Raw genomic sequence first — 15,300 nt, forward strand, 5'->3', positions numbered from 1 at the left:
TAACAAAGGCCTTCCAAGCAAAGAATGTGCCTTTCAAAAATCAAAGAGGAGAAAAATAAAAGGAGGATGAGAAGAAAAAAATACAGTGTTCACTGTAGGTCTTCTCTGGTTTCCCCCCTTGGGAGCACAGTGGCCCTCCACCTGCATAAATGATGAGAATTGGCATTCTGCTTGATTACTGTGCATCTGTTATGGGGCTCAGAGTGAATTAAGCAAAAACAAAATAAGGGAGGAAAAGAGCCTACTAATCGATACTGGCCCATTTGTACTGTTTTGAGTCACAGTGGCATTTTCCTTCTTTTTCACCAGCAGGCACATATGCCCCCCAAATTGCAACAATATTTTAAAACAATTTAAATCAAGCTTGATAGCTAATTATCCTAAGGTCATACTGAAGAAACAAACCACCAGGATATCAAAAATTCAAGATTGTCTAAGTGTGAAGAATACAGCATTCATTTTTTTCCCCATTAAAAAACAAAAGGGAGAGCTAGCTTTTTTATTCCCTGAGAATAACTGGCTTTCAAAAATCATCCAAAACAGACCTCTTAAGACATTTCATCTCTGCTCTGAATGTTTTAAGCTGGCCCTCTGATTACAAAATGTTCATGTGAAATCTCATCAAGATGCTTTCATACGATGAAGAATGTTTTATAAATTGTAATGGCTTTAATCAGCGCCCTCTTTGAAGTTATTTAACTTTACGGTGTAGCCCAACCAGTGCTTCAATTATGTCATTTATCGACTCTGTATTAATTAAGTATCATTATAGAGATTGATTTATATACTTTTCCCCATCTCTCTTACCAGATGGTATAGCATTCTCCCCCTCTGACACTCCATAAACATCACCTGGATTCACTCATCTTTCTCCCCAGCTGAATGTTTAATCAGCTCTTAGTCATCTTCAAACTGAATTGCTCCTCTTTTTCCTCCTCCTCACTAGACTCTATCAATACAGCACACAAAGTCCAATGATGTAAACATCAGCCAATAGCATCTACAAAGCCAAGTTCTATAAACAACTCATTCCCACCTCAATGAATTCTTAGCCAGTGCGGTGATGTAATTTTCACAGTAAAGTGAAGGGAGAGCCTTTTGCTTCCTTAGCTGATTAAAACCTACAGTCAGTGTTCAATTATCCAGAGCAATGGAGAAAATAACTAGAAAAATGTGTATTTGGCAATGGGAATACAACAGACAACTTGGCCTCAGTAGAGTTACCTTCTGAATGATATTTTACTTGGGCTAATATAAAAATTACTTTGCATTCTTGAGCTTACATGCTGAGAAAAACAGGAGGCAGAAGTCCCAAGGTGTATGGCATTGCAAGAAACCAGCCTAGAATTTTAAATGGCCTTGGGTGATCCAAAAAAATGGATAATAGGGAAATGGAGAGGCTGAACTATTTTTCTCACAAAATATAAAAACCAAATTAATGGGACTATCATACAGTCACCTCAAACTGAAAATGTCTAGAAACTAAACTGGTCATGTTTCCCCCCAAATCAGCTCCTTCTCCCAACCCACACATTTCTTTTCATTCTCCAGTCCCCAAGCTAGTATCCTCACAGCAGGCATCATGAGTTCAAATATCATGACCCAAACAGGTGACATAAATGAATAAAGTACATGAGAAAAGGGGGTGGGGGAAACTGTGGCAGACAAGAGAGGGTGCATCTCATCAGCAAGGACTAGGTGGCTATTCTGCTCAGCTGAAGTTTGCCCAACAGAACAGACCAGCTATGTCACCAGATCTGGTTTTTCTCTAAAACCTGCAAGTTGCTATCATTATGTAAACTTATGATTTTTAAATACTGGGCTGAATGGAACACAGATATGTCACATGGATTTTGATCCTTGCCTGTCAACTTTGATGACTCCTCTTCAAATACAACCAGTCCCCAAGTTTTTTATTTCATTTCAAAATATTAAGGGGGTATAAGCATTTTTATTATATAGATGAATTATATAATGCTGAAGTCAGGGCTTTTAGTGTACCCATTACCAGAATAGTGTACATTGTGCCCAAGAGGTAAGTTTTTATCACACATACTCCCATCAAGTCCCCCAAGCTCTGATAATTTTTTTCTTACTATTCCTCCTGCTGTGTCACTTCTTTCCATTCCCATTGCCATCATCTGTTGTCATTATTTCACATCTGCACTATTAGGGGAGTAACCTGTCTTTCCTTCTCCAATGCATGCTAGGCATAGTGACCAGATTGAGCTTTCTAAAACAGTAGTTCTTAAACTTTGATGTGCATCAGAATCACCTGGAGGGCTTGTTAAACCAGATTGCTGGACCCCAACCCCAGCTTTTCTGATTTAGTGAGTATTGGGTGGGGTCTAATAATATCCATCAATAAACTCCCAGGTGAGGTTCTTCATGTTGTTGTTCCAGGGACCACATTTAGAGAACCAGTGCTCTAAAACATCACCCACCTCTCCCAGCTCTAACACATTCCATGGTTCTCCATTTCCTCCACACTAAACTTAAAACTGCCCAATCTGCTATTCTAGAGTCTTCAAACTTTGTCTCTTCCTCTAACCTCAAAATGCCATTTCTCCTATCCCTTGACTCCAGTCAAACTGGTCTACTTGTGTATTACCCAAATACACCATTCACTCCCACCTTCTTGCCTTGACTTTGCATAGAATGTCTTTCCACCTCCTTTCTCTTAGTCAAGTTCTAACTTTTCACTGAATACATCCAAAACCCCCACCTCAATGGTACCAGCCCCAATCAGACTTCTGTTATCTCCTCTAAGCTCCTATAGCATTAGCTCTCCAGGTTGCTTGGTGCAATCTAAAAAACATGGTATTTAGAGTCAGAGACTCAGAGTTGGAATCTTACTTCTTTCACTAGCTATGCAGTTTGGTAAGCCATTTAATCATTCTGAACCCATTTCCTCTTCAGTAAAAGAGAGATACCTATACAGTAGTCCCCAACACTTTTGGCACCAGGGCCAAGTTTCATGGAAGACAATCTTTCCACAGACTGCGGGTGGATGCGGGATTGGGGGCACGGAGCTCAGGCAGTAATGCATGTCCGTTTTCCTAACAGGCCATGGACCCGTAACGGGCCCAGGGATTGGGGACCTCAGCTGTACAATATCTAGTTCTACTGGGTTGCATAAGAATTAATAGAAACAAACTATTTAAACCTTTAGAGAAGCATAGTACAAAGTAGATGCTTAACAAGTGGTAATTTCCTTCCTTCATCCCTTTCCCCCAATCATGCTTTTAGCAATAAATATAAAATATATTATACTAATCACATATTTTAAGCTTACTTCCTTTCATTTTAGCTAGATAGAATACTTCTGAAGGACAAAGAAAACATCTAATTCATCTAAGTAATCCTTGTGTCCAGAAATTTCTGATTAACTGGTAAGCCCTCAATAAATATTTACTAAAAATATGATTAATTTCAGAATATAAGACAAATGGTTCCATAGAAAAGTTCTGTTGAACTTAAATCTCTAACTAATTGCATTTATTCTTAAAATATCTATGACAAAACAAAGGTATTCTACACTCAGAAAAACTGAAGAAGCTTTTGTGGGAGTCCCATTGATACTCAATGGTGGATGAAATAAGTGTTGCTATAAAAGCATCAGGAAAGGAAAAGTCTTCTCTTTGAAGCAAAGTTGAGCATAAGGAACACAAATAATAGCAATACACAGAAATAACAATAATGAACCTGGATGGTGGCAATAAGTAATATGTTTTTTTGGGGGGACATTTGTCATGTAACCATGTGACTGTTACACTTCTAAAATGGCTGACAATCCTAGAATCGAAGGGGCATAATTTAAAAAAAAATGGCTGACAATATTGATGATTACACAGAAAAGTGACCAAACTGGTCAAATCAAACTGTTCTCTAAGGGGTCCTCTAATTTTAAAGCCAAGCAGCAACAAATTACAATATACATTCTGTTCTCTAGTGTTGCTGACTTCTACAATATCCCTAGACAGGCTTTAATATCACTCACTCATATAGAGCTAAGGGTGAAAATGCTTGTAAGAGAGAAAGGAGCTATTTTATTTAACCAGCAAGTCAAAACATCATTGTTCATGAATATTGTGGCAGAAAAAATAATGATATAATCTGCTATATTGGGCACCTGGATATTTTCCTCCAAATACAGAGTAAAATGGCCTAAAAGTTCAAGTTGTTCTAAATTTAGGATACAGAGGTTACACACTTTGGTCAAAGAGCACTAGGAATTGGGTGACCTGGTTTGTCATGAGATCCCTGACATGGTTTACTATACAACTTCAGACAAGTTCATTTCTTCAACAGACATTTCCTGAGTGACTACTATATACCAAACATTATACTAGATGATAGGGACATAGAGGTAAAAGAATATATAATTGATGTCTTTCTGGAAATTACATTCTAATGTGAAGTCACGCAGTTGGGACAGACTGGGAAGTTTTTCACCAAACTCATTTGCCTTTCACTTTGGGCATAAAGATAGACCAAATCTCCCAGCCTCCACATAATGGCATTCTAGCCAGTAGAATGTGAGCAAAACTGAGGTATGTCACATCCAGGCCTAGATATGGATAACCACAGAAAACATACCTCTAGGATATCTACTTTCTCTCTCTGTTCCCTTATTTGCCAGCTGGATGCAGAGGACTCTGAAATCTCAGAGGTGATGGAACCACAGATGGAAAGAAGCAGAAGGTCACTTGCTGAATATCCTTTAGGAACTTCCTACCCCATAGGAACTATCATATGAACAAGAAAGTGACTCCTATTGTGTTAAATGACTGAGATTTGAAGTTGTTTGTTACAATAGTTAGTCTACCCTACCAAAGCACAAACCACAACTACTTCTAAGACATTATGATACAGAGTAGGCACAAGATGATGTGAGACTACCAAAAAGAGGTAGTTCACTTGGGCACAACTAGATATCAGAGAGGGCCCCCCAGAAAAAGAAATACTTAAGATGAATCCTGAAGGATGGTGTGTGACAATGAGAAAAGGAATGGAGGGTAGCAGAGGAGAAAGCACATGCAAAAATCATGAAACTTTGGAAATGTGCCAGTTATTCTGACCACTGATATGTGGAGTAATGCAGGGAAATGGAGCTGCTCAACATGTATTTGTTGAAATGATTGATAAAAAGTGGAACCTAAATGACTTAGTAACTACTAGAAATGATGGACAAGGGAAGAGGAAAAAAATAATCAAGGACCATCCAACCCCGAAGGCAGAATAGATGGTATTATTGTCACTGAGAGAGAAAATGCAGGAGAAAGAAGTGAAATGATGAGTTCAATTTTGAAAAAATTGACAGTGAGATAGCTATGGGGCACCCAGAAGAAGAATCAATAGGCAATTGAGTATGCAGGTCTAGCTATGGGACATCCAGAAGAAGAATCAATAGGCAATTGAGTATGTGGGTCTAGAGCTACAGCAGTGGTATGGATAGTGGAGGTAGGTTTGGAAATTACCACAGTATGATGGTGGTTGAAGCCACAAACATTATGGGATTGCTCAGATAGAATATTCAGAGGGAGAAGTCAGAAATATAGGGAAGGAGGAGAGAAAGAGCCAAAGAATGCCAAAGTAAGAGCAAACAAGAGAGAGATAAAAAAAAGAAAAACATGAGAGAGAAAGTCATGGAAGCCAAAGAGAAGAAATACTGAAAAAGCAATCAATAGTGGTGAGTACTTCAAAGTGGTGAAGTAAGGTGATGGCTTGAACTGTGGTAAATTTGGTAACTAGACACCTATTTGTGACCTTAACAAGTTCCATTTCAGTATTGGAAAAAGCCAGGCTAAAATAATCTGCAGAGAGAATGAGAGATGAGGAATTCGAGATAAGGAATATAGAACACTCTTTAAGGAAATTTGGTTCTAAAAACAATAAGGCTGAAGTGGACAAAGAGACAGAGTTTATTTCATTCTGGTTTTTATTTTGGGGGATGCAAGACTTAAATATGTTAATATGTCTAATTCTCTGAGCTTTTATTTCCTATCAATAAAATGGGATAAGAATGCCCCTTCTGTATGGTCTTTCAGGCTGTTGTCAGAACAAATAAGATGATATATGTAAAATATCCTAAAGTACTATATAAAGGCCAATGTTATCATATATTTGTAAATGTTGAAAGAATAAAGTTATAAAAGTTGAGTACAGTGAAATACGGCTGGCTATAAAATCAGTGATAAATTATAATCAGTCTAGATCTAAAAATATTAAGAAAAAGTTCCTTTTAACACTGACACTACAAGTTGCTCACCCCAAACCTTAGAGGCTAACTACAGATTTTGAAGTCCCATACTGTAAATTCTTCTGGTACTTCTAGGTTGTAGCCTGGGTTTCTAAATGTCTTCATTATGCCAGAAAAAAAAATGCCAATAAACCCTGGCAGATCACTGTGCATTAAGTCATCTGCGAATTTATTAGTCTTATGAGTAGTAGTTCTTAAATAAAGATTTCTGGCAATTGCCCAGTTTTCCAATGCAACAGACTAGCTCCATAATTTAAGTCTCATGACCAGGCAGAGCATGGTGAATGACCACAGCTTGCTGAGTATGTTATTCCAAGGGGTAATTGAGGTATTCTGGGAAGTAAACTAGCCATTTTAGGACTTCCCTCCTCGGAAGATTAACCATCCAAAAGAATAAGGTCCAGTCATTGTTTTACTAGTCACAAAACCTTTAAACACTTTACAAAGAACATTATTTTTAGCACTATGACATCAGTGTAACTAGTTTTTCTCTCATAAAATTTCTGACAAGTAGTTTTAACATGCCCCATCTTCCTCCCCTGGGAAGGCATCTTATCCTTGTAAAAGAAAAATGTCTCTTTCCTTTTCTCTGCACTTGTATACAACTAGCCTTTGACTGGGTTTCCTAGTTGCTGAGGTCTCCTTCTCAGTTATTTTATTTTCATGGGATGTAGGGTGCTAATTAAGGTCAAGCAGTTATGTTCTCAGTTCCAAACAGCACTGTGCAGAATAAATAACTTTCCTTTACAACAGATACTAAAAATCCAGTCTTGAGACCCGAATAAACCCTATCTGCAATTATTTTTTACATTTTTAAAAAATCTTAAACCCAGCTATAACACTAAGATGGTGCTTCTTTTATCCATGTTTCTCAAATATTTTATCACTAATGTGTGATGCTACAATAACTATTAATGTCTACATGTTACTTTTTAGACCTTTTATCAACTGCAATACTGAGTTTCATTCCTAGGACTGAGGGGAAATAAGGCACTTTGACATTACCTCGATAAGGACTAAAAAGAAAAAGGCAAGCTTTAATTTGCCCTAAAACAATACCTCCAAACATTTATATAGACTTTTATAGATAATCAAGTGTGTTTCATAAGTTTACCTCATTTAATCTTAAAATTATTTTGTACATTTATAATTCTTCATCATCCCTGGTTAGTAGAAGAAAATTATAAAGCCCAGAGAAGCTTAAGAAACATTCCCAAGGCCACACAGTTGTTTAGGAGCAGAGCCAGGTCTGTATCCAAGGTCCTCTAATTCCCCAACTCTTTCCACCACACCATAGATGGCCCCCATCATGTTACCCACTCTCTTTTTATTTAACTTCTCTAGCAACATGGAAAACAGTCTGGCTCCCTCTGAAGTCATTAGGAATCTTTGATGAAAGGCAGACGTGAATTCAGTTCTTCCTCCAGTGAAAATACATAATATATTAGTTATATAAGGAAAGTTATGGGATCATTGTGGATGTGGAAAACTTGAAAGCTTTTGAAAGGAATGCACAAATGATGCTTGGAATCCCGAAAAGGCCAAAGAAGATATTACAAACAAATGACCAAATGTGGAATGGGGGGAAATTCCATTAACAATCAGTATTTTCATTTCAACGGTTTGTTTTTATTTCACAAAGGCATTTCTTTCATGGAAAACTCTTGTTTTTGAAAAGATTTCAAATAAACATCATGACCCACCTGTAGATGGAGAAGGGAGTCACTGATCGAATGAGGGATGCCACAGCCCCAACCTTGGCAGCTTCCACTGCCCCCTGGACTCGGTATCGCACCGTCATCGAGTAGTTGACATAAAGTTGATTATACACAACAATCTTCCCTTTTGCTTCTGGGGCCCTTCTCTTCAGTTCATTGAAAGAGTTCACCACCAGAACTTCAGCTGTAATGCCTAGAAAGAAAAGTCATAGGAGATTAACTTATGGTTTCCCATCAGCCAGGCTGAATTGGCACACAAAAGGTCACACATGCTCTTTCCGCTACATCTGGCAAACTGATTTGAGAAGATCAAAGTTTTAGAGCCATTTACCACGGGAGAAAGACTGTGAGGTTAGCCAGTTTCCCAAGAGAGAGAAAAGGCATTCAAAATAATATAACATACGACTCTTAAGGTTTTTCAACTCACTTGACCAGCTGGTATTAAATCACAAATTGCTTGAAAAGATAGCTTCTTTTTTTCTTTCTTTCCCGCCCAAAGAAGTCATGAATTTCACAGGATGACGCTAATTATTTATTTAACAAATGCATTTCAGAAAGCTTCCCTTAGGATTAATAAAACACATATTTATCTTTTCATAAAACTATTTTGATATGTTGCTAAACAACCTACAATGACATAATACGAAGGATGGCAATTTGTGAAGAATACTTTTAGAAGCCAAGGTTCTTCATAAATCCAACTTTTAACAAATGGTTAATGTAACCTCTCCCAAGAACCACAAAAAAGTCAGCTTGTTTTCTTTCCTCCTCTGTACAAAAACAGTCTTAAAGGATGTGGAAACTTCCCATGCTTCTCAATTTACAGTACTTGTTCATCACCAAACACACCACTATTCTTCAAACAAAAATTTTGAGGACATTGTGTAATTGTCCTATAATCCTGTTGTCTTGGTTAGAAGAGATGTGCCTCCTTTTCTTATACCACAAGACTTGCCCAAATCTTCCTGATTGGGGAACACGGTTTCACATTTCCAAGAAGTCATTCAAAAACTGCCAGACCACGGAAGATACAACTTGATGGGGTAGTTAGAATGACAAGGAGAAAATATTTAGCAACAAAGGCCAGATGCAGTGGCTAAATATAACTATCTAAGAGAAAGTGGTAGCAGCCTACTGTTTTGTGGCTTTAGCCATGCCGTCATGAAATATGTCAGTAAAAACTAAAGTATCAACATATATTTAGCATACTTCCTTAATATTGCAAACTAGAGAATTAGGTTTTTCTGAAAGCTTAATAAATGTTAACTGTTACTTGGAAAATCCTTTTAAAATGCACTGCAGGTAAGAGAGAATTCTTGCTTTCAGTATAGGCCTCATCATAATGGACCCTTTGGGCTGGCTTCTCTCTTACTTCTGGTATCACTATCCAGACTGAATTTGTACTTTTACTTTAAAGTGATTGGCTACAAATCTATAAGCATGTCCCCACAAATACTCAGAACTTAAAATATAATCTAAAAGAGGCAATGTATAATTATGAAAAGTAAGGAAACCACTAGCTTTTTTCCACAAAAGCATGCATAAAAATATAAATAAGGGTTTGGCAAGACAGATTTTGAGATTCATAACTTTCTGAAACCTGGAGTTACCTTGAAATTTGACTGGCGTTATTGTTGGCATAGTATGGGAATTTTGCTGATGGTTTTCAGCTGGTTCTAATGAATAACAGGTTCAGAGGTCCACCCAAGGGATGTCTCAGCAGTGGGGTAATTTTGGCATCTGGATTGGAGCCACTAAAAATGAAGCCAAATTTCTATAAATTTCCATAGGTCGCTGCAAAATTAAAGTCATATGAGAGTGGTACTTCACTATGGTCTATGCTTCAACTCAAGTTCTTTCAGCAAACAAGACAGTGGAGTCCTGAAGAGCCAAAACCTAACCTAGACACCACCGTTCCAATGCAAATCACCAGTAGCAGCTACAGGTCAAAACCTATCACCATGGACTTGGAAGAGGAGTTCAAATGAATCTTTCTTCCTGAAAGCTTACCGTCATCTCTGATTCCTCTGTCTCCTTCATCTCCCACATCTAATCAGTCCTCGAATACTGATCACTTTACCCCTAAAAATCAATACTGATTGAAAGCATATCCTCTGTTCCACCCCATTATACTCTGTCACATCAGGCCCTCATTTCCTCTCTTTTGGACTGTTAGAAGCCCAGCCCTCCCACCACCACTGGTACCCCAGCCTCCAGCCCAGCCTCCTCAAGTTTAACCTCCACAGAGTTGCCAGAGTGGCCTGCTTGAACTACTGAAAAGCCAGATCTGCCTACAACACCAACTCCCTGCCCATCTCCCACTTCTACCGAAAACCCATCATTTCAACATACCATTCAAAGCCTGTCTACCTCTAGAGACACTGGCTCCCTTTTATTTCAAACTTCATCAATACTAAACTTAAAAGGTCCCACTCTCACACCATGCAATTTCATTCCTCAGTGTCTCTGTGTATGCTACAGCACATCATGCCTTGTTGACCCCATTCTCCCAACTCCATCATGTGATCAACACCTATTTATCCCTCAAGATTCCATTCAATAATCACTTCTTTAGGGAGCATTCTCTGGCCTCCTCTCTCCTGTCCCATCCCTCTACCCACACTCTGGGAAGGCTGGGTCATGTATTACACTCTTCCAGACTTTCAGGGCACCCTGGACATACTTGGGCACTGGAAAGATGAAACTCTATTTATGGCTCTCTCCGCTGCTTAAACTATGATCTGCTCAGAGTTTGGGGCCATGTTCATTTTTGTTTGTATCTCCAGGAACTAACACAGTGCTTGGTGTACGTGTAGGCAACGATCATTTAACACTCCTTGAATGGCACTGCTCCAAATAAGTGACCATTGACTGGGTCTGAAGCATCTTTATGAGTGTTCAATTTTACCTTTAAAGTTGGATAGCCCTTCTCCCATAGAAATCAGCAGTCTTATTTTCTTACCACTCAGAGTACAACTGCAAAACAACAACCAAGCAAAAGAGGCCTTGGGGCAGTCAGACTATAAATATAAATTCCAAGTACAAAAACTGAGGTACTTGAACATAAGAAAGCTCTTCTGATCTCTCTTAGAGCCTAGTTACCTTTACTTTACACAAAATTCTACATCTGTTATTAAACCTATCAACAATGAGAACCAACAAATCAAAAAGAGGAGAAAGGCCTAAAAACTGACAGTAACACTACAAAAAAACAATGTCGGAGACAGAAACATATAATGTAATTAATACTAACAGACCTTTCTGCAGTGACAGATATGTTCTATATCTGTGCCAAGAGAGTAGCCATTAGCCACATGTGGCTATTGAGTGCTTGAAATGTGACTAGTGTGACTGAGAAACTGAATTTTTAATGTCATTTAATTTTAATTAATTTATATTTACACTTAAATAGCTGCACATGGGTGGAACTTATAATCACTGCAGGCTCAAGCCATTGCATAGGGCAAATAGCTGAGATCGTCTCTGCTAGCCCCGAGGAACTTGCTTCGAAACAGTCGAGTAACAGACACGACAGTCATAGGGGTAACCTCCTCCAGAGTTCACAGACCAGGTGGACTGTATTCAGTAGCCATCGTTAGGGAAGGCGGAGGTGTACAAAACATTTTAAGAAGATTTTTGCTTAAATTGAAAAAAATAAAACTAGGCCATCTGGAAAACTTCACTCTTTTATATAAGTTTGTGCTCTGACATATTACATCGAAAGAAATATTCATGCTTTCCTACAAATCAGCAGGTTTCTACTTCTTTCTCCATTCTCCTCTCCCTTCTTCCCATCCAACCATTCTAAAAGATAGTTCATGAAAACCTCTAAGAGCACAAAACCGCTGTCATAGTCACAATAAGGCCTACTCTGACATCACAATTTATAACTGCAACTCACTCCCAACCTCCTGTCCCTCTTAGCTTACTTAATTTTTCCATAGTATTTATCAGCTTCCCACTACAATGGGAAGTGGGTATCAGTCATACCCACTACAATAATGTAAGCTCCATGGGGGTAGAAATTTTTGTCTGATTTATTTATTAATGTTACCCAAGTCCCTGGGATGGTGTCTGACACATAATATGTGAAATACACACACACACACAATGAATGGAAATAACTCCCCCTCTCAAAATGTATAATACCCTATCCCTGATTTCCCTCCAAAAATGTATACTTCCAAGGAACTTGCATATTTCTGTAGGTCAGAATAATTAATAATAATATAGCTACATTTGAATGTCTATTGTTTACACTAATGTTCATAGCAACACTGAAAAGTAGTTTACTATGAGGATACTGAGGTGCCGAGAAATAAGTTTATACAACTACTAGGTGTTGAAGCTGAGGTTTGAACTATCGGATCCATCCGAGGGTCATGCTCTTCCTATTAACTGCATTGTTATCTTCTCTCACAAACATAAAATATATCAAAAGAAAAGCTCACCATTTTAAGATGAATAAGAAGGAAAAATAAATAGGTGTGTACAAGTGTGCCTAATTTGTCAGGTATCAGTTGTTTTCCTTAGTCTACATGGGATCTTGCTCATCAGTCAGGGTGCTGTCATTGCACCAGGTCTATTATCTGTTAACAGGGGAGCTGGCATGGGTGCTTCACTCTAGAACAAGAATCATCAGGCTCTGTTAGAGTAATGAAAATGATTACAGTAGTTAATTTCTGAAGAGAATATGGGATGGAACCTAAAAAATATTCATAAAGTGACTCTTGGCTATAGCCTATTATATCACAAAAATGGTATAGAAATCCTCAGGTTCCTTTTTATCTTTCACACCTGATTTCAAAATTGGTCAATTTATTTTTTAAGCCAACTTACTGCTGAGGTCTCCTTGCAGAGACAACAGATGCTGACTGCTATGGTATTGGCTCAGACCATCTCTTCTATGGAGAATTTGATAAAGAGATTCCAATCTCAGTCTCTTCTGACTTGAGTCCTCCCAAGAACAGTTAAGAATAAGAAGATAATTGAATAAGAATTTTGTAATGTTTTCTCCCATCAAAAAGAAAAGACTACAGATGAACATGTCTCTGGGCTCAATTCAACGTGTTACGTTCTAGGAAATTGATTCCGATTTCAGAAGACTTAACTCTTGAGCAGGAAATAATTTAGCCCTACCCAAAAGGAAGCTTTATCAAGTAGTCTTCTACCGTGTGCGCTCTGTAAGATAACTAGGTCCATGGAATAGCTGTTTTTTCCTGAACTCAGAGTTATGGAGAAGAGAAAACAGTTGTTCTGGGAAACTCAGTGTTTTGGCCTGAAGTGCTAAGGAAATTGCAAATTCATGGCAAGGCAGATAAAAGAACATCAGAGCAGTTCTTTTTGAGTGTCCATTTGTTTATAGATAGTATTATGATTATGCAATGATGTCCTCTTCATGGAAGAACAAGCCTTAAAGATTCAAATTAATTCAACAAATTTACAGCCCTCCTACTGGGCCAAGACTTTGTGCTGGGCATTGGGGGAAGTATAAAGCTGGGTAAATTCTGGTCCTATCCTTAAGGATTGTATAATCTGAGGAGGAAAAATAGGTAAACAATAACTTCAAAAAGAACACAGATTGTCACAAGTATTAAATGAAAATGAAATTTCATGAAATAATAACATCAGTATTAATTCTGACTAGGGGAAATAGGAAGTTTCCTATAAGAAGAAACTTTAAGAGGGCTTTAGAAGATTTCAATAGCCTGAAAATGAAGGAAAGTACATTCCTGGGTAAAGAACAAAGAAGGGAAGACAAAAACAGATGAAGCATCTATTCATTTACAGTGAATAGGAGGCTTCCTGCCAGGCCCCAAAACAGACAGAGGGACACTCTACAATCTTCCAATTTTTAACCAAGGTATTTATAGACCCCCATCCTCATGCTGTGAGTGCCAAGAAGGAAAACAGTCTCCTTGAAGAAATTTTCAGAAAAAAAAAAAAAAGAAAAGAAAATTCAGCCATTAGTTGAGTGAAAGTTGTAAGAGCAAGGGGCAAAGCACAACCCCAAATGCTAGCTGGAGGCACCGTGACCCATCCTCTCCTAACTGCGCCGCCTGAGATCCAGCTCAAGTTAAACCTGGTCTGGAAGCCTTATGAGAGAGCCCAGACACAACTACATCAAAATCCAGGGGCCCAGTAAATTATCATCACCTTAGAGAGGCAGCTGTCTGCCCGACGAGGTGTTGTGCCAAGAGCCATCTTACTATACTGACACCTGAGGACAAGCCACCAGCAAAGCATCTTGTCTACTTTGACCTCTAAAATAATAGAATTTACATAGAGACTTTTGCTGCTTAATGGAGGGGTACCTATGATAGGCCCATTAGGTTCAATTCAACATGTAATGTTGGACACTCCAGTTTTACAGAGACCCAACTCAGCAACATGCAGCAGCAATAGGCCTAGAACACTAGCTTTTTGATCCTGAGTAAGTTGCTTAACTTTTCCTAGCCTATAAAATGAGAATCACAATAATATTGGCATCACCAGGCTTCTGGTGAGCACTATGTGAGATGATAGTAATAAACTTGTTCTGTGCATTATAAAGCACTATAAGATAATAAGGTATACATTTTAGGGCTCTGGACGTATATTTGATAGGTATAAGCAGTAATCATCTGATTATTTAAAATTTCACTTCAAACCAAATTACCAGGAATACAACAAAGTGGATGTAACTTCAGTAAATACTGAACCTACTTGGCTCAGAGCAGAGCTTTTCCACACCACATCAAACAGCTCCAGTTTTTACTAAGGCAATAATTTGGGCCCTATATCTTAAAGGCCCAACATCAAGCTGGACAGAAAAGCTGAGTGGGTTCCATGGGTCTACTTGGCAGCAAGGGGTACAGAGTAAGTGATGGAGGGGTAGGCGAGGGAAGCAGGAAAGCGGCTTGTTGGAGAAGCAATAGCACCAGCGGAACAGGACACAAGAGAAAAAGATGCCAGTGGCCCTATCCAAGATCGACCTAAGTTATATTCCATTATTTCCTCTCCCTTTCCTTTAAGAGGATAACACATACCTGCCCATTGCCTTATAAATTGCAGTATCTCTGTTGAAGACACTGACCCTGGACTTGGCCAAGAAATTGCTCTGGCCAGTGGAATGAGAATGGGCATGATAAATGGTCACAGCTGAGCAGGAGCATTAAGGACCATTGTGGGATTTGGCTTTGTCTCTTAAGAGCTCCATGCCCTCAGTGACGAGAATGGCATGTTTCAGACGGGATCTGCTCCTTCCGCCTGCATTCTGGGGTAAAAAAGATTCCTGAGGCAGGAGCAAAGATACTACCAACTGGCAGCCTATATATATAT

General features: G+C 38.6%; 1 protein-coding gene across 1 annotated transcript in view; it reads right to left on the reverse strand.

The window, feature by feature from the left end:
- Positions 1 to 15,300, reverse strand: part of CPQ (carboxypeptidase Q) — a 403,085-nt gene that overhangs the window by 351,895 nt on the left and 35,890 nt on the right. Inside the window, exon 2 of the mRNA XM_012643660.1 lies at positions 7,966 to 8,173. Within this exon, the coding sequence (XP_012499114.1) occupies positions 7,966 to 8,173 (208 nt within the window). The remainder of the gene's footprint in view (positions 1 to 7,965; positions 8,174 to 15,300) is intronic.

The sequence above is a fragment of the Propithecus coquereli genome, unplaced genomic scaffold (assembly GCF_000956105.1).
Source record: "Propithecus coquereli isolate 6110/MARCELLA unplaced genomic scaffold, Pcoq_1.0 Scaffold2, whole genome shotgun sequence".
Taxonomy (NCBI): Eukaryota; Metazoa; Chordata; class Mammalia; order Primates; family Indriidae; genus Propithecus; species Propithecus coquereli.